Source organism: Macrotis lagotis, chromosome 8 (assembly GCF_037893015.1).
Source record: "Macrotis lagotis isolate mMagLag1 chromosome 8, bilby.v1.9.chrom.fasta, whole genome shotgun sequence".
NCBI classification, from domain to species: Eukaryota; Metazoa; Chordata; class Mammalia; order Peramelemorphia; family Peramelidae; genus Macrotis; species Macrotis lagotis.
The window spans coordinates 128,525,506-128,551,688 of record NC_133665.1 but is presented as its reverse complement, the minus strand read 5'-3'; the positions used below and the strand labels follow the sequence as shown (position 1 = coordinate 128,551,688).

Sequence of the window (26,183 nt, the reverse complement as noted above, 5' to 3'; positions counted from 1 at the left end):
AATCAACTTTTAGTGCTTGTGCTGGAACTTTCAGAAGAGTCTTCATCCATGTGGGAGGTTCCAAGGGACGGGGGGGGGGGGGGGGGGGCGGGGGATAGCTATAACCTTGCACTTGCTTCCTCTTCCTAGATGTCCATGACAGAGACCTAGCTAAGTTCTAAAAGCGACATCATACAATGGAAAGAGAGATCCTATGTTCAAATCCTACTTTTGTCTACTAGGGAAGTTCACTTAGCTTCTCATAATCAGGCAAAATAAGAGGATGGAACCAGATGGACTCTAAACTTAATATATCTTGCTTTCCTGTTTCTTTTCTTCTTTTGTTCTTCTTTGCATCTTCTCCTTGAGTGCCCATGTCTTCTTTTCAAGCTCTATATGTTCTTTTGCAGCCAGAAAGAATGTTTGGTGTTGTGGTGGTTGGCGTTGGCAGGGCTGGATCTGTGCGAATAAGGGATTTGCAGAGTCCAGAGCTTCCTTCCAGCCCTCTGAAACTGATTGGATTTATATCCAGGTTAGTGATGTCCACATTTTGTCCCAGACCCTATATACAGTAAGCATTCAATAAATAATTATCATTTGATTGTTTGATAAGTGCTTCAAAAAAGGAAGGTTTCTTTAAATCCTGTTTCTGCATTGTTACTGTATACACACACACACACAGACATATATATAGTTATATGCAATTAATAACATTTGTATAGCACTTTTATATTGCATGGCATTATTATATATGTAACTATTTATAACACATTTGTTTAACACTTTTAGCTTTCTAAAATGTTTCTTGTGACAGCCCTACACAATTGGTGTTGAGTGTGTTATTATTACTTCTTTGCTCCTTTAGAAACTGTGGTTGAGACATGTTAAGTGACTGGTCCATATCAGCTAGTGAGTATTAGAGTTAAGACCTAAAGCCAGGCTTATGATTGCAGATGCAATCTTTCTAACATACTCCTCCTACTTCTCCTGAGTTTCATGAAAATGTAGGAAATGAGCTTGCCATAACACTTCGGAGAAAGAGACAGACAGACAGACAGGAGCCAGCATGTACCAGGCAGCCAAGGTCCCCCTCTATATCCAGGGCCTCCATTTACCAGGCAGATCAGACCACTGCCACTCCCTTGACTCTCCCTAGTTAGTAAAGGCAATTCAGGACCCTGAACCCAAGAGTTCTGGAAACCCCAAACTACCAAACCTTTTTCTAGGTCAGTCCCAGAAATCAAAATAAGAGAATGAAATCATTGTGGAGAAAGGGTCCACCTTCCTCATCACCACTAGCAATCATTGATGACCTACTGTCCCCAGTGGTGCACATAAGCACAGAGGTCCTGGGAATGTCTGAATCCCTCAGACTACCAATCCTGTCTCCAATCCATCCCTCGTAGCCATTATTTGGAGAAGCAATTCTTATTAAGGAGAAAGGATCAGTCATACCCACTAACTGGCAACCAGCTGCCACACACAAGGGCTAGCAAGCAAAGTGCCTGAGGGAGAGATAGGAGGCAACTCATGCCAGGTAAGTCAAATCACCACCTTGACCAGCACCTATCTTTAGGCCCTGCTGGAGACAGGTCAGGACCCTGAATCCAAGAATCTTTGGCATAGTAATGCTTCCAGCCCACTACCCACAGCTGTTATCCTGAAAAAGACCCAGAAAAGAAAGTTCTTATCACCAAGGTTCCATCAAATGCTTTGACATCAGAAACTAATATAATTCTTTTAATGGAAATGATGTGTGACCCTGGGCAAATCATTTAACCTGGTTTGCCTCAATTTCCTCATCTGTAAAATAAACTGGAGAAGGTAATGGCAATTCTCTAGTGGCTTTACCAAAAAAAACAAACAAACCCCAAAACAAAGGCCTAAATAGGGTCACCAAAAATTAGACATGCTTGAAAAAATGACTGAACAGCAACAACCATCTGCTTTTTCTCTGTATCCTAGAGAGCATGGAACCTTTCCATCTGACTCTCAGCTAAAACCTTCCTTATCTGTTATGGCTCCTGTTTGAATGTGAGCAGAAGTTATACTGTTTTCCAATGCTCAACTATCCAATTACCTAATGCTCAGCATAGTGATGCACAAATCTTAAGTGATTGATTAAATGCATTCACCATTTATTCATTCACTTCTAGAGGGTGACAATAAGTCCTCTTCTCCATGTTTAACTCAGACCACCTTTCTTCATGTTCTCTATGGTCCAGCCAAACTGGCTTTATGTATTTATTTTTGACTAGGTAAAAGGGGTCATTCTCTGCCCAATTTCTTACCTAGTCTTAATTGCTGAATGGGCACTGTATCAAACAAACAGAGACATGGGGATGACATTAGCTTCAAAAGCCAAGGTCTCTCACTTCATCCAGGGCCATCTCTAGACTTCCTGATCTATATCTTGCCATTGGCCTAAGATAACTCCAGAGGAGAGAGTGAGGCTGGTAACTTTGCACAACCTTCCCTCACTTAAATCCAATTTGCCTGCAGGTGAAGACATCCTTTTTGATGTCATTGGTCTTCTTAGAGAATTGAAGGATAAGCAACAATACACAAACTATTCCATTTCCCATCACTGAACCTTTGTCCTAGCTGTCCCCCATGCCTGAAATACCCTTTCTCTTGTTTTTGGAAGCCCAACTTTACCTCAGAATTTCAAATGCTGTCTTCTACCCAATGCCAAGCCCCAGTGGTTGGTGCCGCTTCTAAATGCTTTTTATTTACTTTGTACATAATATTTAAGAATTTATAGTTATGCATTTTATTCTTCCTGTCCCTGATAGAATGTAGGCTTCTTAAATGTTTGAGTTTCTTCTTTGTATCCATAGTGCCTAGCACAGGGTCTAACGTAGTCTCTTAATGACTACATATTGCCTTTTTTTTTTTAGGTTTCTGCAAGGCAATGGGGTTAAGTGGCTTGCCCAAGGCCACATAGCTAGGCAATCACTAAGTGTCAGAGGTCAGACTTGAACTCAGGCACTCCTGACTCCAGGGCCGGCACTCCATCCACTGTGCCACCTAGCCATGCCATATTGCCTTTTTTTCCCATTGGTCATGGCATGCATTTGGACAATATGTATATGGATGGGCAGCATCACCTTTTTTCTTTGAGACTTGGTCTCCCATCTCACCTAAGCTAGAAATATAGTAACCATTCATTGGCCAGATCCTATTACTGATCAGCCCAGGAGCTTAGACCTGCTCTGTTTCTGACCTAAATTCATTCTTCTACTCTTCCCTTGGGAAGCTTAGGGATTTACCACACTGATACTGGTCTTAGGGAAATCACTCAATCAGTTTAACCCATTACAGCTTAGAACTGAGCTCCTATAGTCCACCAACACCAAAAGAATCAACATCCAAAGGGATCCAAGTTGCAATCTACTCTGGGGTTTCCCTTCAGTGAAAGAGCATGGCAGTGCTACAAAGAACTAGCTTGTTACAAAGGATTATGATCTGTAGCTGTTTCCATGGAAGCATTTGTTTCCATCAGATGGATGAAGTCAGTGGGAATGACCTGAAAATGAGGGGTAGTAGAGAAAGGGAGAGAATTCTGCTCTTCCTGAAAATGGTGATAACATCTATAGTATGTGCCTCCCTGGAGTATTATTGAGGTCAAGTTAGATACTAACTATAGTAGGCTTTGCAAGCCTTATAGTAGAGAAATGCCAACAGTTGTGATTTTCAACATTGTTAAAATTACCAACTAGAGCACCGGCCCTGGAGTCAGGAGTGCCTGAGTTCAAATCTGGCCTCTGGCACTTAATGATTGCCTAGCCGTGTGGCCTTGGGCAAGCCACTTAACCCCATTGCCTTAATAAAAATTATAAAAAAAAAATTACCTGCTAGAGCTTTTCTCAAAATTGTATGTTGGCTGGGAGTTAGCCTCTATGAGTAGTGCCATAAAAGTGGTTTTACCTGACTATGGATTTTTGGGAAGGTCATATATATAATGTGTCATTATGGTGATATGGAATCAGGTAGAATTGAGGGATATGGAGGGGGGTCTTTATCTGTTGGGAAGTAGTATGAACAGTTTAAAGAGAACTGCATGGGCAGTCAGGAAGATTGGGTTCAAGTATGACCTTGAGCAACTCACTTTATCTCTGTTGACCTCGGTTTTCTCATCTGAAAAATGTGAGAATAAGTGACTTCTAAGTTCTAATTTGGATAGACTATGATTCTCAGATTAGGAAAGAAAGTCTTGAATTCTAACCCTCACATTGCCTCTTTGTGACCTCAAGGGAATTCATCTTGCTTCTCTGGGCCTTAATTTCCTCATCTAGAAAATGGGGAAATAACCTTTGCCATGCTCATCTAAAAGGATGACTATGGGGATCAAATGGGTGAGCGTTTGTCAGAGTACTTCAAAGCCCTATATAAATGGAAGGAAATAAGAATAACAATAAAAGCAACATCTTCATTTCTGTGGGATGATAACTGAATTTTGTAGAATTTGTGAAAAGAATCCCTTCAACAGAAATCAAAAAGCTCTGCCCAGGGGATCCAAGTCGTGATCTACTCTGGGGTTCCCCTTCAGTGAATGAGCATGAGCGCGCTACCAAGAATTAGCTACAAAGGATTATGATCTGTAACTGTTTCCATGGAAGCATTTGTTTCCATCAGATGGGTGGAGTCAGTAGCCAATGACCTGAAAATGAGGGGTGATAGAGAAAGGGAGAGAATTCTTCTCTTCCTGAATACTGTGACCTAGACTTCTTGGTGGGATAAGTGTTTGTGTTTCAGACTGGATGACCTATTATTTTCAATTCTCACTTTTCTTTCTTTCCCTGTGACTTTCCAAGGCGAGAACTTGGTAACATTAATGAGGCGAAGCAAATTTCCCTGCAAGATGCTCTTTCCAGCACAGAAGTTGACATCGCCTACATCTGCAGTGAGAACACTAGTCACGAGGAGTATATCCGGTTGGTTTTCCTTCCTTATTTGTATCTGTTTCTGGACTGCAGACTTTCCATCTAGCCAGAACTGCTAGACAAACTGGGTTGATGCTACTGTAGAATCAGCTGTGAATCTTGACTCCTTTGAATGCCAGCCTACTCCAAAGTGAATTGGAATGCAGACAGGAGCCATGTTAGTTATGGAATATAAGGTAGAGGAGGAAGAAAAGACTAATGGTGTTCAAAATCTGTGATGCTTTAGTCAAGTTCAAGCCCCTAGACTCAGCATTCCAACCCCTCCAATAGCCTGGCACCATACTATCTCTCCAACTTATTTCCTATTCCAAGTCCTGGAGGTAGCACCCAGATTGACCAACTTATTCCAACTTTCCTACCTTCCTACCTAGTTCTTACTGAAACCTGAATGATCTATCTTTAACTTTCTGAATTTTCCTCCAACTTTTAAAAACCAATTCAAATGACAGCTCACAAAGAAATCATTCCAGTTCCTCCTAGATACCAACATATTGCTTTACTTCCTTCCCACCCAAATGTCACAAACTCCTTTGTTTTGTACTTTTCTAATGTTATTATACATTACTGTGCATTATACTTGAAAGAACCCTCTATTTGGTGTAATGACGTTGCTCTTGCTCAGCTGTGTTCAACTCTGGGTGACCCCATTTAGGATTTTCTTGGCAGAGATTCTTCTCTAGTTCATTTGACCGATCAAAAACTGAGATAAACAGGGTTAAGTGACTTGCTCAGACTCACACAACTAGTCTGAGACCAGATTTGAATTCATGAACTTAAGTCTTTCTGATTCCAAGTTGCTGCTCTATCCTCTATGCTACCTGGGTTCAAATCCTGTTTCTACTATTCATTAGGTAGGTGAACTTCAGTAAATGAATCAATCAGTAAATATTTGCCAGTTGCTATGCTCAACAAATGTCACTTCATCCCAGTGGGTCTCAGTTTCCCTCTCCATAAAGAGATGATCTGTAATGTCCTTTCATATTCTAAATTATGTGTTTCCTTTCATCCGTGTAGGTCATATTCCTTGGTAAGCACCAGCATAAGGGCAGAAATTCTACCATATTATATCAAACTTTTTACCTCCCCCAGCATCTAGGATAGTACTCCATATATCATTATCATAATTACCAGTTGACACTTAAACAAATGTTTTACCTACTTCATCTTATTTGATATGCAACCTGACTAGTAAGTGATACCTATATTATCAACCTTGTTTTATATATGAGAGGACATTTTCAGGGACGTTAAATGATTTTTTCATATTCATCCAGCTAATATCAAAAGAAAAGGGTTCAAACCAGGCCTAACTGATGGTTAGTTCCTTGTTCTTTTTACTAATCTCTAGTTCTCTAATAGGTATCCATTAGTTCTTGAATTGAATTGATTTGGCAGCAGAATGGAACCTTTCTAGTTCTTTTTTCATTTGTGAAGTTCAGAAGATCTTTGGGGGATTGTGTTTCTTTGAATCTTCTGTTTTCTATTTTTTTCCTTTAGCTTCACACACACACACACACACACACACACACACACACACACACGCTCACACTAACACATCCAAACACACACATATTCATAAAGGGCACTTGCCGTCCATTGCTCTCTGTTGTTTGGAATTTTGGAAACTTTTTTGAAGTTTAATTTTAATGTTTGTCTCTTTTACTCCAAAGGCAGTTTCTCAATGCTGGTAAACATGTCCTTGTGGAATATCCAATGACATTGTCTCTGGCATCAGCCCAAGAACTCTTGAAGATAGCAGAGGAGAAAGGTGATGACTATTCTTTTTCAAAAACTTAATATATTTTTTCTCCGATTACATGTTAAAACAATTTTTTAACATTTTTACTTAAAGTTTTGAGTTCCACATTTTCTTCCTCTAATCCTCCCTTCTCTTTTCCCTCCCTGACATGGGAAACAATCAGCCATAGGTTAGACATGTGCAATTATGTAAAACATTTATACATTAATTATTTTACAAAAGAAGACTTGAATAAAAGAAAAAAGTGAAAGTGAATTCAGTCTGTATTCAAACAACATCAGTTCTTTCTCTGTAGGCAGATATGCTTCATCAGTAGTTTTTTGGGATTGCCTTAGATCACTGTATTGCTGAGAATAGCTAAGTAATTCAGTTGTTCCTCATACAATATTGCAATTACTGTGTAAAATGTTCTCCTGGTTCTATTCCTGTCACTTTGTATCAGTTTATGTCTTTCTAAGTTTTTCTGAAATCAATCTTTTTTTTTAGCATAATAATATTCCATTACAATTATGTACCACAGCTTGTTTAGCCATTCCCCATTTGATGAACATTCCTTTGATTTCTAATTCCTAAATGTCACAAAAAAAATATTTTTGATACAATAGTTTTGATAAATATTTTTGAACAGATAGGTACTTATCCCTTTTTTTATCCTTTTTCCTTTTTCCTTCCTTTCCCTTCCCCTTCCCCTTCCCACTTCCCTTCCCTTTTTCTTTTTTCCTTTCCCCTTTTTCCCCTTTCTCTTTTTCCCCTTTCTCCTTTTGCCCCTTTCCTTTCCTTTCCCCCTCCCTTTTCCTTTTCTCTCCTTTCCTTTTCCCCTTTCCTTTCCCCCTTTCCTTTTCCTTTCCCCCTTTCTTTCCTTTTTCTCCTTTCTCCTTTCCTCCTCTTTTCTCCTTTTCTCCTCCTTTTACCCTCTTCTTTTCTCTTTTCTCCATTTCTCTTTTCTCCTGTCTCCTCTCCTTTCCCCTTCCCCTTCCTCCTTCCCTTCCCTTCCCTTCCCTTTCCCTTCTTCTCTTCTTCCCTTCTCCCCTTCCTTCCCCTTTTCCCTTAGCTGTTCTTAGTAATCTGCCTTTTCTGAAAGGATGAAGGAAACAATGTTGGTCTGATGTATAGCTGATGAATACATGTGCTTCATTGCCATCTTTCCTTGGCATGGCTGCTTCTCTGACAGGCTCATCTGTGAAGGAATGGCTGAGTGGATCCCTGCGCTTGAGTGAAGTGCCCCTTTGGATTCTTCTCTGATTAATGCCTGAAACACATATGTGCTTAGAGTACTATGGAGGTCTCTCTCTCTCATTCTCTCTAATATAAATATATATAATATATGCATTATAATATATATGCAAAATATTAGCATGCATTATTCTATATAATAGAGAGAACAAAAGAGAGAACATAAGGTATAATTTTAAAAAATATTGTCTCTATTTGTAACTCTGTTCTAAAAATGTTCTTTAAAAAATTAAATGCAGAGCAGCTAGGTGGCACAGTAGATAGAGCACTGGTCCTGGAGTCAGGAGGACCTGAGTTCAAATCCAGCATCAAACACTTATTACCTAGCTGTGTGGCCTTGGGCAAGCCACTTAACCCCATTTGCCTTGCACAGTCATGAATAGAGTCCTGGATGGGAATCTGATAATTTAGGTTTGCCTCTTAGTTTGACTGCCTTAGGAAGGTCATTTCTCCATCTTGGATTTTTGCCTCCTTCCTGTAAACTGAGGCCTTGGACAAGATGCTTTTGAGCTCAGTCAGGTAGAGTGGAAAGAGGACAGCAATCAGATCTGGTTCTACTGCCCTCCAACCCATGTGGTCTTGAAGTTCCTTAACTTCTCTGGGTCTTAGTTTCCCTATTTGTAAAATGAGGGAGTTGGAGTAGATGGCCTTTGAGGTCCCTTCCAGCTCTAAATCCTTTTATCCAGTGATTCTTTCTAGCACTAAATCTACTTGTCGTACTTAACTCTGGCATATTTTCAGGGTTTTGTTCCACAGTGTATTAGGATTAATTTGGGAGTTGGGGGCAGGGATAACTTGCACACAAAAGTATAATATGCCATATGTTTAGAATTAGAAAGCTCTTAAAAGCCATCTAGCCCCCTTATTTTAAGGATGGGGAAACTGAGGCCCAGAGAGAGATGAGATCTAAGGTTAAAGACATTGAGAGGCAGGATTTTGACCCTTAGTTGCTTTAGACATATAAATATACATAACTGCCTATTAACTGAGTGAAATTGCAATGAGGACCTTTCACAATCTCCACCGGTTGTGTTAGCAAGTCCCCAAGGACCCTGAGCAACCTAAGAGCTTTGAGCTTAGTATGAGCTGGGGCTTTTCTCAGTCGCATCAGCCTTGAGCTCTATAATTAGTAGCGACAGCAGGTCACAAGGTATGGGACTCCAAGATGCTCTTTTTATTCTCCTCAGTAAGAAATGCAGCTGTGGCCTTTTAGCCCAGGACTGAAGCTGACAGCCTACTCAGGGGACAGCTTGCTTCCCCTGCTCCTGAGATTCAACAATGGCACTGACAATCAGCTCTTAGATCCTTTTTTATGGAGAGGAAAGGGGCATCTGGGTAGGGGATGAGATTCCTGACTTCTTGGAGTCTCCCACTATGCATATTCTAGATGTCCAGACAATGAAAACATATCTGAGGGGTAGCCTGTCCTGGAGTCAGAAGAATCTGAGTTCAAATACGACCTCAGACATTTAATGCTTACTTAGCTGTATGACCTTGGGAAAGTCACTTAACCCCATTGCCTTGCAAAAAAAATTTTAAAAAAAGGAAAAAAAAGAAGACATGTCTGAGTTCTATGTAGGTTAGCATCAGAAGCTTTGGGATTTCCTGGGGAAAAGGACCAGACTAGGTTTTGAGTCCTAGCTTCAGTACTTTACAGCTAGTTGAGTCAATCCCACTATGTGTTTCAGTCTCAGTTTCCTCAACTTTAAAATAGAGATAATACTGTTTGTCCTACCTTCTTCAGAATTGTTTCAAGAAAACACTTTATAAGTCTTTTATCACTGGTGTAATATGGATATTATATTTTATTGTAATGATAATTACTCTAGCTGTAGCATGTGGTAGAAAGAGCTCTGTTCTAAAAACCAGGAGATCTGAGTTTGAATCCTGCCTCTGACACTTAACTAGTGGTATGACCTTGGTCAGGTCACTTAACCACTCAGATTCTCAGTGTCCACATTTAAAAAAGATTGCATGTCTGAACTTCCTACAAGCCCTTTGAACCTGAAACAGCCCATTGTTGATGTGAAAAGTTTCTAGTCTGCAATATGAAAACTTGTATGGTAGAATTTTCCGTTATCTTTAGTGATTTGGTGCATCTCATCCTTCCTAGTCACGGCACATTCTGGCTTGCTCATCTGTCATGTGACAGAATCTCCCAACTCTTTGGACAGCAATCACAAATACTGGTTCTCCCAATTCCTCCTCTACCACCTCTTGTGTGTCTGTTAATCATTATGTCTTTCATTAAGCTATCCTCTAGTACACAGGTTCTGACCCGGAGAACATACTGTACATTATGGGCTCTTTCATTTTGATCCTCCTTTGTTTTCTGAATAGGAAAAATCCTACACGAGGAACACATTGAACTCCTAACAGAAGACTTTGCTTTCTTGAAAAATGAAGTGAGTGGGAAAGAGCTAATAGAAGGAACCCTTCACTTTACAGGTTTGTTTCTTTTCTTTTTTCCATCTTCTTAATTCTTTCTTTCTTTTTTTTTTTTTTTTGCAAGGCAATGGGGTTAAGTGGCTTGCCCAAGGCCACACAGCTAGGTAATTATTAAGTGTCTGAGACTAGATTTGAACTCAGGTACTCCTGACTCCAGGGCCGGTGCTCTATCCACTGTGCCACCTAGCTTCCCCATCAAGGGGAAAACAATCAAATAGGTACACAAAACAAAGACTGAAATCTTCTGTGAAACCCAGATTGGATACTGCACATTTTAACTTTGCCAAAATCAATCTGTTTAACAAAATGTAAGTTACATCACAAATAGGTTGATTCTGTGCCTTTTGCCATATCCCACTAAAGTGCCCTTTTATTGGCTAGTCAAACCATGCTTGGAATGTCTACCTTCTCTCTGCCTTCTGGCTTCCCCTTGCTTCTTTCTTGATTCAACTCAATACCTTGTTGTGTGTGCAGGGTGTGGACACACACACACACACACACACACACACACACACACACACACACACACCTCCCTTGCATATGCAAAGCTCTTTGCTTGCTAAGTACCCATTAGAAGGTGATCTACTTGAGAGTGAAGCAGGAACTTTTTTTTAATCTTTCTTTGCATCTTCAGCCCTTAGCACATATTATGCTCTTAATTAACACTGTTGGTGGCCATTGTCATCAATATAATGTTACTCAGGGGGTACCAAACATTCAGCAGTCTCTGTCTGAACCAGATTAAAAGAATATTTCCTATCTGATTTTAATTTCGTCATATTAATGAATTAAAAAAGAAATGGGTAAGTGGGTGGTTTTCATAGTCTATATATGGTCTACAAGGATCTTCATATACAGTATAGTGCCCTCCTCCCCTTCCATTGGTAACTAGGTTGAGAAGTGGATAGAAGTGGAGTTAGGAAGACCTAAGAGGTAAGGTACATGATCCTGGGCAAGTCACTTCAGCATTCTTTGCCTCATTTTCCATATCTGTAAAATGGGGGTGATCATAACTCCTACCTCCTAAGGTTGCTGTGAGGTTCAACTGAAATAATAATTTTGAAGAGCTTAGCGCAATGTATGGGCTAAATACTTGTTGGTTATGATTACTCTTTTCCCTTGAGTTTGACACTACTCCCTTAGAGGTTAGTGGACCAGTAAGCACATCAGTGGAATTTCCAAAACAATTCACAGCTCCACCTCACTTGCATCCAATTTATACCCAAGTCAAGACATCACTCTAGTGTTCTTCAAGAACAAAGAATGGTCCCATCTATACATCCTTGTGTCCTTGTGTAAATAATCCATAGGGAGTCTATCCATTATTCTGGGGACCTCCCTTTCCCTAAGAATACTAAGGAGTTAGGAGGCATAGTTGATAAAGGATTGGATTTAGTCAGGGAAAATCTGAGATTACCCCCTATCTAAACCCCTTATTAGCTGTATGACTCTGCACGAGGCTTCTTTATACCTGAGTTTACTCATCTGTAAAGTCAAAATAAGAATAGTGCCTACCTCAGAGAGCTGTTTTGATGATCAAATGAGATCATATATCTATATAAAACATGTTAACTATAATAAGCAGCTATTTGCATATGAGAAAATTGAAAAACAGAGGAATGAATGACCTGAAATATGCAGCAAATTCTGTGACCAAGGCGTTGATAAGACCATTTCCCCCTCTAAACATTCCTTCTTTGGATTTACCTCTGAGATCTGGCAATGGAATAACCACGTTAGTTCTTCTATTCTTTTTTCTCCTGTTCGTTACTACTCACCCATGCTCTGGGCCTTCCCACAGGTGGTCCCTTTGAGAAAGAACGGTTTGGCTTTCTTGCATATAGTAGCATCGCTCGCCTGTCCTGGCTGGTGAGTCTCTTTGGAGAACTTGCCTTCATTTCAGCTACCTTGGAAGAACAGAAGGAGAATCAATATCTGAAAATGACTGCAAATTTGGAGACTCTGGACAAGAGGTGAGTCAGCTAGGGTGCAGGGTGGAAGGAGACTGTGGGAACCTGAAGCCATATGACCTTTTCAAGTTCTTTTATAGTCCTTATTTCATTGGTTGTTCAGGAGTATTATGAGGTTGCATGTTAGAATGGACAGAGAGGACTTCAAGGTTTCAATTTAGAATCAAAAGGTGTTCAGTCATTTTCAGTCATGTCTGACTCTTCATGATTCCATTTGGGATGTTCTTGGAAGACACTAGAGTGGTTTGCCATTTTCTTCTTCAGCTTTATATCAGATGAAGAAACTGAGGTAAATGGGCTTAAATGACTTACCCAGGGTCACACAACTATTCAGGGTCTGAGGCCATAGTTGAACTCAGGAAGATGACTCTTCCTAATTCTAGCTCCAACCCTTTGTACACTATGATCACCTAGCTAATCAGAATCAAGCGACCTTGAGTTCAATTCCTAACTCTGCTATATGTGTGTGACTTTGGGCAAATTACTTACCCTCACATTGTGTGATGATCAACTATGATAGGCTTAGCTCTTCTCCACAATACTATGTTCAAAGACAATTCTAGAAGACCTGTGATGGAAAATACCATCTAGAGGAATCTGAATACAGATCAAAATATACTATTTTCACTTTTTTAACTAAGTTTTTGTTTTGTCCTTCACATGATATTTCCCTTGTGTTCTGATTCTTCTTTAAACCACATGATTAATATGGGAATATCTGCATCAAGACTGTACATGTATAGCCTATATCATTACTTGTTATCCTAGAGTGAGGGGATGAAAGGGTGGAAGGGAGAAAACTTTACAAAAAATGAATGCTGAAAATTGTCTTTACATACAATTGGAAAAATAAATTTAGTAAAAAAAATAAAAGAAATATATAGCAAAAAATCACATAGCTTCTCTGGTCCTCAGTTTTATCAGCTGTAGTGTTTCAGGTCTCAATCCTATGAATATATGAGAATCCAAAGGCTCGTTGTTTTCCATTCTCAGAAACATCAAAGCCTCTCCAGAAAAAAGGGAATAGTAATTGAGCTTTATCCTTGTTAGCACTTTGTCACTTGTGTGTTACTGGGGGCTATCATGACCTTGGGAGGAAATAGGGCAGAAACCATTGATGCAGAGAATTATGAATGCAATCTTTAAGGCTGTTAAATCTTGTTAAAGAGTGGAAAGGTAGAAGGCTCTTTGCTCTTGAGATGTAAATTGACCTCTATTGTTTCATTGTTAAAGGTAAAATTTGTATCCTGTCTCCTCATTCCCAACCTTCTACCTGATTTGAGTTATATAAGGGGGGGGGGGGGGGTGGAGGGATTTCCCCTTTTGCCCTCAGTGCTCAGATAATGGGCAAGGCTATAAAACCTGGGCTGGATTTCCTCTCCTGGCCAGTCCAGTCTCTGGCCCAGTCAGCTCTCCCTTGACAATCTTGCTTCCTTTCTCTCTCTCTCTCTCTCTCTCTCTCTTTCTCTCTCTCTTTTTCTCAGTCTCTGTCTCTATCTTCCAAGCAGCCTCACCTAGCCTTTTATTATGCATCCTGTTTTAAAGTTCTTGTTGACTCTGGGGAAAAGTTTTAACCTGTTTATTTTGTAATCATTTGTAATAATTCCTGAATTTCAAAAATCCCAGAGAGCACATGAATTCCTTCATCTTTCAGTAACCCTCGATTTCTGTCTTTATTTGGTTACCCCAAAATCCCATCATCAATACCCTCATCCCATTAACATTTTTTTTCTGAGATGTTTCAATATATTTTCTTTTTATGTGACCATTTCCCAACGTATTTCTTTTCTCCTACCTAGGAAACTATCCCAAAGGGTAGTAAAGAATAAAAGGGCAATGGGGGGGAGAGGTTGCAATTTTGCAAACTATCCCACACACCTACTGACAGTTCATATACAAAGTTTCTCTTCTGCAAAGAAGGAAGGGAGGTCCATTTTCTTCTCTTTTCTTAGAAATCATTGCATTACTACAGTCAGTGTTGCTTCATTTGTTCTTTCTATTCACATAGTCATTGTGTATATGCCATTGTTCCATTTAAGAGGTGAAGAAACAGAAGTACAGAGAGGTTTAATGACCTAGTGGAACTCTCATAACTAATTAGTATCAAGTTGAGGTTTGAGCATTGATCCCCATCTCTAAAGAATTAAGACCCAAGCCTTCTTTGGAAGCAAGCAATAACATTTATTAATGACAAGTGGGCCAGGCTCCTCTCATGAGAAGTTAACAGTTTTTAAAGGGTCAGAAGATATTGTTTTCAACGGATAGTGTAGCAGGGGGGAGGTTGTTTCTAAGAGGGTGTCAAGTAGTCTTGGTGGCACTCCATGTGGTTACCCAGAATGTATACAGAAAAACCCACTTAGATGGGGTATTAATATATGATAATGATATTACAATTGGCTTGACTTTATAAGTTCATCCAAAGGATAGCAAAGAAGCTTTACTCTAGGGACAGTCCCTTTTGTGATCCATAAATAAGTCCAGAGTTTCTGATCCACATCACTGTGGTACTGTTTTCCTATTGGCTGACCTAAATAGGAGTTAGGCCAAGGTGTGCTTGCTAGTCTATTCTAATGGGGTCCTATGGGGAAGTTAGGGAATTGAAGCTGGGTTAGAAATAAAACTTGGACCTCCTACATTTCTAGTTAAATACTTTGGGAGAGAGGGGGCTATGCCTCACTCTTCTCAGAATGGTCTGATTTTTAATTCCTTGGAGGACCAATGTTTCTTGAAGTAGAGGAAATTTTCTTTTATAAGTGTTTAAATCTATTGACTAAAGTGAGAACTCTACATCTACGTACTTTTATTAGATTGTGAGAGAAACGCCAAGTATGAAATCCTGTTTAAGCTTGCTTGTTCTGCCCTTGATTAATGTTTGAAAGGTAAAAGTGGTCTTATTAATAATATAGTTCCACCCTTAATTTGCAGATGAAACAGAGGCTTGGGAAGGTCATACAGTTAAAGAAACAGACAAGTTTCGAATACAGGCAGGTACACTGCCTCCTCATGTAGTGTTCCTCACCACAAAGCGCATGTGTGCGTGAGCACACACACACACACACACACACACACACACACACACACTTCTTTTTTCCCTTTTTATTTTGCAAGACAATGGAGCTAAGTGACTTGACCAAGGTCACATAGCTAAGTAATTATTAAGTGTCTGAGGCTGACTTTGAACTACTCAGGTCCTCCTGACTCCAGAACCAGTGCTCTAAGCAGTGCACTCCTAGCTGCCCCACTCACACTTTTCTGTTGGCATATTGCACTTGACTTATGACAAACTTCATTAAACAGCATAGTTACTAATTGGGTCCTTCCTCTAAATAACTTTTTTCATTCTGTTTCATAGTAACTCCTTGGTTCAATTTGACAGACTTTAGCCACTAACCTGGGCAAAGAAAGCCTTGTCAAGAATATAAAGAGGCCAAGCCCCAACACAATATTCCTGAATTGATCTGAATGTTTTTGGAATTGGTTTATGCAGTTTTTGAATGTAGCCCACTTTGGGATGATGGGTTACCTGGTCTTACTGTTCCCTGTGTACTGAATCACCATTAACTGCCTTCATTTTGACTCCAAACTGTCTTTCTAATGTCTTCAGGGATTGACCCCATCAATTCTCCATCTTTCTGAATTAGTCAAGTTCATTCTGTCTTGACCATTTTGTTTGTGTCTCTGTAGATAACAATCATGTTCATCGCCAATCCACAAGTCTTTATTTAGTACTTACTATGTACTAGACAGCATACTATGCACGGGGACTACAAATACTAGCAAAAGAAAGACGCTCTACCCTCAAGGAGCTTACATTCTAGTGGGACATGAATGCAGGATAAAATGGTGAAAATCAGCAGTGGGGGAAGTGGGGCTGAGATAAAAAGGCATCAGAGAGAACGTCTAGAGAGGAGCATGGAGTGGAATGAGATCTAGCAGGCTTAGGTGCCCTCTTTACCTTGGAGGTTTTGGAAAAAAAATCCAGGGCTTTGGGCAGATGATACTGAAATGGTTGAATTTTGAATGGAGACTCAGGATAAAGAAAGATAGTCTCCTAACAGCTTCTCAGTCTTCATTTTTCTGGATTGAATGATTCTATTCATTTGAGTTTGCCTTTAATACACTTTCTTCAAGGATTTGAAAGACTATATCATACAAATAAATGAGACTCTTTTCTTTCTAGCTTCCAAAGAATGGAATAAGAATCAATGATGAGAGTTGCAAAAGAGATATATCAGGGGAGGCTAGGTGGCGCAGTGAATAGAGCACCGGCCCTGGAGTCAGGAGTACCTGAGTTCAAATCAGACCTCAGACCCTTAACAATTACCTAGCCGTGTGGCTTTGGGAAAGTCACTTAACCCCATTGCTTTGCAAAGACAAAAAAAAAAACCCCTAAAAAAAAAGAGAGAGTGATATTGAAGTCAGGAATACTTCCTAATTACCCTTGGAGTTATCCCCAAAGAAGATGAGCAACTTAATTGTACCCTCTTTTTTCTTTTTGCAAGGCTATGGGATTACATGACTTGCCCAAGGTCACATAGATAGGTAATTATTAAGTGTTTGAGGTTGGATTTAAACTCAGGTCCTACTGATTCCAGGGTGGGTGCTCTATCCACTGCGCCACCTAGCTGCCCCTAATTGTACCCTCTTACCTCCTGAAGTTTCCATTCCTTTGTGTAGATATTTTGTTGGTACTCATTTCTATAAATGTTAGCACCCTTGAAAAATGTCTTCTCCTATTAGACCATGAACACCCTGAAGTCAGAAAAGCTTAAGAAAAAGGACTCTGACTTCATTCATTCAATAAGCATTTATTAAGTATCTTTGCTAAATCAAACTTTGTGCTAAGTGCTAAGGAAAAGAGAAAGCAAAAGATAGTCACGGTCTCCAGGAGCTCATAATGTTTGTCCTTTATATTCTTCTTTTTTTTTTTTTAGATTTTTTTTTCAAGGCAATGGGTTTAAGTGGCTTGCCCAAGGCCACATGGCTAGGTAATTATTAAGTGTCTGAGGTTGGATTTGAACCCAGGTACTCCTGACTCCAAGGCCGTTGCTCTATTCACTGTGCCACCTAACCTCCCCTGTCCTTTATTTTTGAAGAAGACCACAACATCAGGGTGGTGATACCATGACAAGCACATAAATTGGATTGGGGAGGGGGTACTGTGGTAAGTCAGCAGACTCACTTTCTCCTCCAGAGCCAACTAGGTCCATTGGCCAGATAGGAATCAGGATGACAGGAGATGGCCCTGGATGTGAGGCAGTCAGGGTTAAGTGACACTAGTAAGAGTCAAGTGTCTGAGGCTGGATTCAAACTCCTGTCCTCCTGACTCTAAGATCAGTGCTCTATCCACAACACCACATAAAAGGAAAATAAAACAAACAAGATAAATATGGGATGAAGAAAAGTGCTCAGTACATTTTGTTATTAAGTTTTTGAGTCTGGATTTGAACCCAGGTACTCCTGACTCCAGGGCTGGTGCTCTATCCACTGCTTTACCTAGCTGCCCCTGTTTAGTCATTTTTCAGCCATTTTCCCTCTCTTCATGGATGCTCTTTAAGGATTTCTTGACAAGTGGTTTTGCCTTCTCCAGTTCATTTTACTGATGAGGAAACTGAGGCAAAAAGGGTTAAGTGACTTGCCTAGGGTCACTCAACAAAGCTAATGAGTATCTGAGGTCGGATTTGTACTCAGATCTTCCTAACTCCAGGTCCAGTCCTCTAGCTATTGTGCCACCTTGCTGCTTAGCCTAAGATATAAGAGATACTTAAAAATACTTGTTGAATGACTGGTGGAGGTTCTTCATTACTAAAAATCTTCAAGCAGTGCCTGGATATGTTGTTGGGAGGAGTCATTTTTGTGTATAGGTTCATCTAGACACGATTCTCTGACTTGATGATATCTGAGCCCTAGAGTCTATGCATTAAGAATAAGCTTGGCTTCAAAGATCACCAAAGTTTCCTCTCCTTTTTTCCTGTTCCTTCTGTTGGTGAATCAGAAACAGTTGTAACCTGAAGGATGATCACAGTCATACTGATTTGTCTTCAAAGAGAATGAAATGGCTATGTATTGATGATGAAAATGAGAATAATAATTATAATAATAACTGTATATTAATAATACCCTTGGGTTTATAAAGAACCATGTGAGGTAGGTAATATAAGTATGATTATTCCCATTTTACAGATTAGGAAATGAGTTCAGAATCTAAGTGACTTTTTCAGAATTATATAGATGGGTCAAACCCAGGTTTCTCAAGATTCCATGTATTCCACTTATAATTACAACTATGACAATGATGATGAAGATGATGATGATACTAGCTAGCATTTGGTTTGTAAAACACTTTACACATAAAATTTTCAGTCTATCTTCACAACCCTGTGTATTATCCCCATTTTACAGATGACTAAACTGAGATGGAGGTTGTGTGATTTGCTGAGGGTCACACAGTTAATAAGTATTTGAAGCCTGATTTTGGATTAATCCTCCTAATTCCAGGCCCAGCACTCTATCTACTGTGCCACCTAGTTACATCCTATTAAGTACCTGAGACAGAATTTGAACTCAGGTCTTCCTGATGCTAAGCGCAGTACTTTATTTTTGTTATACTCTGCTTCTTCTTCTAGAGGTGTGTCTAGAGAAATGATTAATTAGCTTGTACTTAGGTGGTCACTGGAACTTCTCTGTGGTATGGCTTACGTGGACTTTTTAATTTATATTCACCAACTGTGTTTCCCTTTCTCTTTCCTTTTTCCCATTTGAGTCAGAGGATCTGGAGATTTCAAAGTCATTAAAAGAGATAAGTCACTATTCTCTTGACTTTTCCTCTAGACTTATGGAATTCCTCAAATTTATTTTTAACCAGTGTCAGAAACTAGACTTTGATGAAAAAAAAAAGGTTATGTGAAACCTATCTAGTTACTCGATCTTGGCACATTTGCATTAACATCACTCAACAAGCAACAGAATTAAAATTTCAAATTAAATACATACAAATATAACAAATAATTCTGACAATTCTAATTATCAGGACTTCTCATCTTAAATCCATGAGAGAAATGAGAAAATCAGAGAATAAATAGACATGATAGAAATTTACTAATTTACTAATTTACTAATTAGGCAATGCTATAAGTAAATTCCTGAAATCCTTATTCTGTTGGCAGGTACCAGTTGCCAATATTGATGTATCAAAGAGCTAATAATAATAATAATAATAATAATATCCATCCAAATAGGAAACTTGCATAGTTACAAGCATTTCAGACTTGGTCAGTACCTGTGAGTCCAAAATCATAATGTGATATAAATTCAGATTACTCTTACCTTCTGTATGAAGAATTGGCCTTTCCAGATCAAAATTGGGAAATGAGAGAGTGGACTTTATATCTAAAACCTGAGGCATCTCTCAGGGTCTGGTCTGGATTTCATTGCAACAGCTGAAAGGATACTTCTTCCTGGGTCTAGTCACTTTGTATTAAGACTCCTCTGTGAGTTATCTCAGAGGACAGCATTTCTTTCCTCCAGTTATCAATGAGTTTGTCATACCAAACTAAAGTGGAGCTGTGCCTGGGGAGAACCCTAAAATAGCCCTCCGTGAGGGGTCTGAGGAACAACAGACATCTTTGAAACCCCTGTGGCACTAGTTAATGTTCAAAAAGAAAACTCTGAATGACACACATAAAGGTTACTTCTTTGAATGACTTTCTGTAGACTAGTCTGTTGAGTAACAAGGGGTTGGTGGTTGAGAGGAAGTTTCAAATTCCCTGTGAGAGCCCAGGTGGCCCTGATAGTCAAGAGAATCTTCTTTGAGTTGAGAGTACTGTGAATAAGAATATTTGCAAATGAGAATCTTTCTTAAGGAAGAGTAAGATATTTGCTGCATGGGAACCCAGGCATTTTTATTGGATCATTTCACATGAAGATTGGTCCACACAAAAGAACTGGGGGAAAGCACAAGCAAAAAAGATAAGGAACCATGGCTCATGGACCAAATTCATTGTTTGGTTTATTTCTATCTATCATACAGTGATACCCACTAATTGTGTCTGTGGTTTTGAAAACACAACAGGATTTTATAAAAGATGAATGTTTAATGAAAGAACATACACACACATTTGTACATATGATATACATTTATCAATTCAAAAAAGCTATAAACATTTATAATACTCTATAAACAAAAAGCCAGAATATTTCATGATTTTTTAAAACTTCAACTAAAACTTAGATTTCAGAGAAAAATCCATGTGCCATCAAAGAAAACTATTATAATCATAATTGAATGGTGTATATACTTTTAAAAACAATTCATATTTCAGTTTGTGTGGCCTTTGATTACTCAGGAGTATTTAAAACATTGAAAAATGGCTTTTCAGGGGTGGCTAGGTGGTGTAGTGGATAAAGCAATGGCCTTGGAGTCAGGAGTACCTGGGTTCAAATTCCATCTCAGACACTTAATAATTACCTAGTTGTGTGGCCTTGGGCAAGCCACTTAACCCCATTTGCCTTGCAAAAAAACCAAAACAAAACAAAAAATGGCTCTTCATTCACTTAATGAAGGCAAACCTTTTTTTAATTATTAGTACAAAGTAAGTATTGAGGCACATACATGAAGTAACCTTCCAATGAAGTCAATACTTGATTTATACTAATAATTCAAAAAGATTTACCTCTCATGAAGTGAATTATTTTATTTATTTTTTAAATTTTCTTTAATTTATTTACACATTACTAAAATATTCTAGTAAGAGAAAATATAATACCCCCTCCCCCCCACAAAAATATAAAACCTCATGAGAACTAAAGTGAAAGAAAGAGAAAAAAATGTTTCAATCTGTGTTCTGATACCATCAGCTCTGTCTTGGTGGATCATATTCTTACAAGTTACTTCCATATTTTTCCACAGTTGCTGTTTCTGGTTGTAATTCCCTCCATCCATTCCTCCCCACTACCATCTATTATATTTTTTTCTTTTCTTTCCTTTCACTCTGTCCCTTTTCAAAAATGTGCTGTGGGGCAGCTGAGTGGCATAGCAGCCAGAGCACCAGAGACCTAGCAACCATCTGTCCCTGTGGTCCTGGACAGGCCACCCATTCTTACCACCTTGCAAAAAGTAAGAAGGAAAATGTGTTATATCTGATTATCCTCTCCTATGATCTACCTTCTCCTCTATCACCCACATCTCCCCTCCCCTCCCCTCCCCCATCCCCCTTCTCTCTTTTCTTCTAGGTGTCTATTGTTTCCCCTGAGTCATTTCTGATGAGAATGAAGGATCACTCATTTCCCCCTCACCTTTCCCCCTTTCATACCATTGCAAAAACTATTTCTTGACTCTTTTACATGAAATATCTTAGTCTTTTATATCTCTTCTTTCCTTTTCACTCATTGACTCCATTTTTATAATATATTATACCTTCAAATTCAGCTTTCTCCTGTCTTGACTATAAAAGCTCCTTCTAATTGCTCCATTAAATGAGGTTTATATGAGTATTTTTGGTATAATCTTCCTGTGCAGGAATACATACATATACATGCATATACATACCCAAGTCCTGTACTTGAAGATCAAACTTTCTGTTCAGCTCTGGTTGTTTCAGCAGGAACATTTGAAATTCCCCTGTTTTATTGAAAGTCCATCTTTTCCCCTGGAAGAGGATGTTCAGTTTTGCTGGGTAGCTGATTCTTGGTTGCATTCCAAGCTCTTTTGCCTTCTGGAATATTATATTCCAAGCCCCATGAGCCCTTAATGTAGTTGCCCCTAAGTCCTGTGTGATTCTGACTGCAGCTCCACAATATTTGAGTTGTGTCTTTCTGGCTACTTGTAATATTTTCTCTTTGACTTGGGAGTTCTGGAACTTGGCTATAATATTCCTGGGGGCTGTATTTTTTGAATCTCTTTCTGGGGGATATTGATAGATTCTCTCAATTTTTATTTTACTCTCTGCTTCTAGGATATTAGGGTAATTTTCCTGTAGAAATTCTTTAAAAATGAAGTCAAGGCTCTTTTCCTGATCATGATTCTTCAAGTAGCCCAATAATTTTTAAATTATCTTTTCTGGATCTGCTTTCCAGATCAGTTGTTTTTTCAATGAGATATTTCACATTTTCTTCTAGTTTTTCATCTTTTTTGGTGTTGAATTATTGGGTCTTGATTTCTCACAAAGTCATCAGATTCCTTTAGCTCCATTCTACATTTGAAGGATTTATTTTCCTGTTTTCTTAACTCCTTTTCCATCTGGCCAATTCTGCTTTTTAAAGCATTCTTCTCCTCAATAACTTTTTGACCTAAACTGATTTTTAACATGTTATTTTCTTCAGCATATTTTTGGATCTCTTGACTAAGCTGCTGACTTGGTTTTCGTGTTTTTCCTGCATTTTTCTCATTTCTTTTCCTTTTCTTGTACCTCTCTTACTTGGTTTTCAAAATCTTTTTTGAGCTCTGTCATAACCTGAGCCCAACTTCTATATTTCTTGGAGTCTTTAGATGTAGAAGCTTGGACTTTTTCATCTTCTGAGTGTGTATTTTGATCCGCCATGGGACCAAAGTAATTGTCTATGGTCAGGTTCCTTTTTTTCTGTTTACTCATTTCCCCAGACTGTGCCCTGGTTTGGGGGGTGCTTCCTCAGCTTTTGAGTATTATTGGGACATCCCCACAAAGATTTCAATTCCTTCAAGGTCTTATGGGAGACTCTGACTGCTCTCCTGCTCTGTGAATGACCACAAACACCCCCTCCTTCCCTGGGGCTGTGAGGAAGGTCCCTGCTCTGTGACAATGGGGGGCCTCAGACTATGACCAGGGTCTGAATATGGTCAAAGCCCCAGAGTCCTGTCCCAGGGACAGAGGACAGACTTCAGCAGTCTCCTTCCACTCCCTTACCTTCCATGGACTGAGTGCTCAGGGAGCAGCTGCCAGCTGGCTCTGTGGGTCTGCTTCCATTTCCTGGGATCTGGGCTGCGCTGAGGGCTGAGGCCATGCTGAGGAGGGCCACGTCAGCCTGGGCTTCATGCTCACTCTGGCAGAGGTCTCTCTACTGATCTTCCAAGTTGTGCTTGGTACTCCCTGGGGTAGCAGGACAGGAAACTGCTTCTGTTGCCAGGAGCTGGACTCCCAGGGACCCAGGTGCCTGTGGGCTGTTCCCAGAATACAAATGAATTATTTTAAAAGTCTTAAGTAGTAAAGACCATGAGATAGACATATCACTATGTGATATTTGATTTCATTGTTCTTCTCTCCCTTTGTTCCTATGTTTATTTTTCTATGTCTATGTTCAGCTTCCTGTGTAAAGTACTCATCACTCCTTTTTCTTTCATTCTCTCTGTGGATACATCTAGTATCTTGATCTTTTATTCTGTGAGAGATAATATTTATCTGTCGGACTTTGACATCCTTTTGCTACAATCATTGGACTTATAGTAACCATATAATATGAGCAAGGGTAACTGGTCTTTGGCTTAGAATCATGGTACCTCACATTCTCTTTGCCTTAGGCAACTTGGCCTTTCTGTTTTCTCCCATACTCTTATCAATAAGTTGCTTTTTTCTTGGTTACCTCTTCTTCATTGACTTTTGCCCCCCTGGCTTCTCTCTCTTGTTGTCATCTTCAAATGAGAAAGTTCTTTGCAACCATTAAAATATAAATGCTAGCTGCTGTTATTGTTTTAATTGCTATAACTAAAGTATATTATAAATTAGTAATTTTATTTAGTAGAATTTGATGTTCCCTGTTTTGCATTTACAAAAAAGATAAATGGAAGATTTCATATTTTTCTCATGAAAATGTATTGTTTTTCATGATTTATATAATCTTTGATTTTTTTCCTCTGGCAGGTCAGTGAATTTTGATAAAATAAAACCTTCTTCACCCTGTCTAGAGACCTTGTAAGCAGAAACATAAATAAGTCAATACTTATCTGCTTTCTCCCTGTATTCAGCAGTAGAGTATAAGTCACTTGAGGGAAAGGACTGTTTTTCATTTTTTTGTCCTTTCAATAACACAATGCCTCATACATAGATAGAGAATAGAGCTGTTATTTCATTGTCACAGGGAACTCCTAATTAAAGGAACTCTCTACTCATGCAGTCAATATTTTTTCTGTACCTTAGAGCCTAAAAGAATTGTATAGAATGCTGAAAGATTAGGTAATTTTTCCAGGTCACACCACCATTATCTGTTGGAATCAAGATTTGAACACAAGTCTCCATGATTTCAAAGTCTCTATTTATTATCCCATGACCATCTTGCACATAGTAGATAATTAATAAATATTTGTTGAATAGGTTTGGCAAGTGGTATCAAAGAAAGACATTTCCCAGAGTAGAAGTCTTGGTTACTTGTTCTCCTCTGTGGATTCTGTCTTAATAATGTTTTAGTGTCTTGTAGCTCAAGTGGGGCAGTTTTTGCCATAGTGGTTTAAGTACCAAACCTGTAGTCAAGAAGTCTCATTTTCCTGATCTTATGTACTTACTCACTGTGTGACCCAGGGCAAGTCACTTAACGTTGCTTGCCTCAGTTTTCTCATCTGTAAAATGAGTTGGAGAAGGCAATGGCAAACCACTCCATTATATAAATGCCAAGAAAACTCCAAATAGCATCACAAAGAGTCAGACAACCTGAAAAATGACTGAACAGGAAAAGTTTGAGGAAGGAGCAAAGATTCTTTATTCAGGGAAAAATATGGTCATTCTAGTGGCTATGTGTGTTCTTCAGTCTTCATCATGACACCAATCCTTTTTAGATTGTGGAAATCCAGCATTTGAGAAAGAAAGAATAAATGAATGAATGAGTTCTTTGAGTTTAAGCTTCCTAATAATGTAGGGATGTTTATTAGGGGTTGGTTTTTTTTTTTAGGTTTTTTTTTTTTTGCAAGGCAAATGGGATTAAGTGGCTTGCCCAAGGTCACACAGCTAGGTAATTATTAAGCGTCTGAGGCCAGATTTGAATTCAGGTCCTCCTGACTCCAGGGCTGGTGCTCTATCCATTGCACCACCTAGCTGCCCCAGGATGTTTATTAGGAATGGTAACTGTATCCTTGTGCAGGTTGGCAGGTAGCAACAAGATCAAGTCAATGTGAATTTTTAGAGAAATGCAGACACAGAAGAAGGAAATGAGCCATTATTGTTTGGCCTATTGAATGCCAGCAGACTGTGATGCTTCTTACAGAAGATCTAATTCCATGATTTCTTACTCTTTGAGCAGGCCACTGACTTGGATTGAAGAAAGAGGCCCTGGCCTGAAACGTGAGCGGCATATTAATTTCCTTTTTGAATCTGGTCGCCTGGAAAGTATTCCTCCTCCAACTCAAGGATATAAGAATATTTTCCTGAGAGATCAAGATATATTTGTTAAGAAACTTTTGGGTCAAATGTCCACAGAGGATCTGGCCAAGGAGAAGAAACGTATCCTGCACTGTCTGGGAATTGCTGATGAAATCCAAAAGTCCTGCCAACACCCCTAATAAAGAAGGGCTCTTGGGAGGAGCAGAGGGTACAATATAATACTCCAAGAGGGAATTCCAAAGTTCTTGGCTGTCTTAGGAAAACAATACTGGAGTCGTGCTGCTGCTGGTGGTGGTGATGGTGGTGTTGGTGGTGGTGGTGTTTAATTTTACCCATTAAAAAGGTTTGCTTAGGAATGCCATGGTTTTGTTTTTTGTCATCAGCCCTGGACTCAATGGGTAAATCAAATTAAGTATCATACCATAACATGCTGTGTCCTGATCATAACACATCTACAATTTGGGGTCTTATTCTGGTCCCTACATTTTAGAAAGGACATTGAAAAACTGAAGTGCATCCAGAGTTTCCCCATCAGTCTCATGAGGGGTATTCAAAACCATGCCATAAA

The 26,183-nt window shown here is 39.2% G+C and overlaps 1 protein-coding gene across 5 annotated transcripts in view; it reads left to right on the top strand.

The window, feature by feature from the left end:
* Positions 1 to 25,971, top strand: part of BLVRA (biliverdin reductase A) — a 48,754-nt gene extending 22,783 nt beyond the window's left edge. For 4 of the 5 annotated variants that reach the window (XM_074198325.1, XM_074198324.1, XM_074198323.1 and 1 more), the window contains 6 exons: positions 390 to 511; positions 4,797 to 4,916; positions 6,596 to 6,693; positions 10,258 to 10,365; positions 12,167 to 12,338; positions 25,536 to 25,971. In XM_074198325.1, coding sequence (XP_074054426.1) covers positions 399 to 511; positions 4,797 to 4,916; positions 6,596 to 6,693; positions 10,258 to 10,365; positions 12,167 to 12,338; positions 25,536 to 25,794 — 870 coding nt within the window. In that variant the 5' untranslated portion in view covers positions 390 to 398 and the 3' untranslated portion in view covers positions 25,795 to 25,971. Of the gene's footprint in view, positions 1 to 389; positions 512 to 3,045; positions 3,606 to 4,796; positions 4,917 to 6,595; positions 6,694 to 10,257; positions 10,366 to 12,166; positions 12,339 to 25,535 lie in introns of those variants that run through there. The other variant, XM_074198326.1, reaches the window with a different exon arrangement.
* The last annotated feature ends 212 nt before the right edge of the window (positions 25,972 to 26,183 follow it).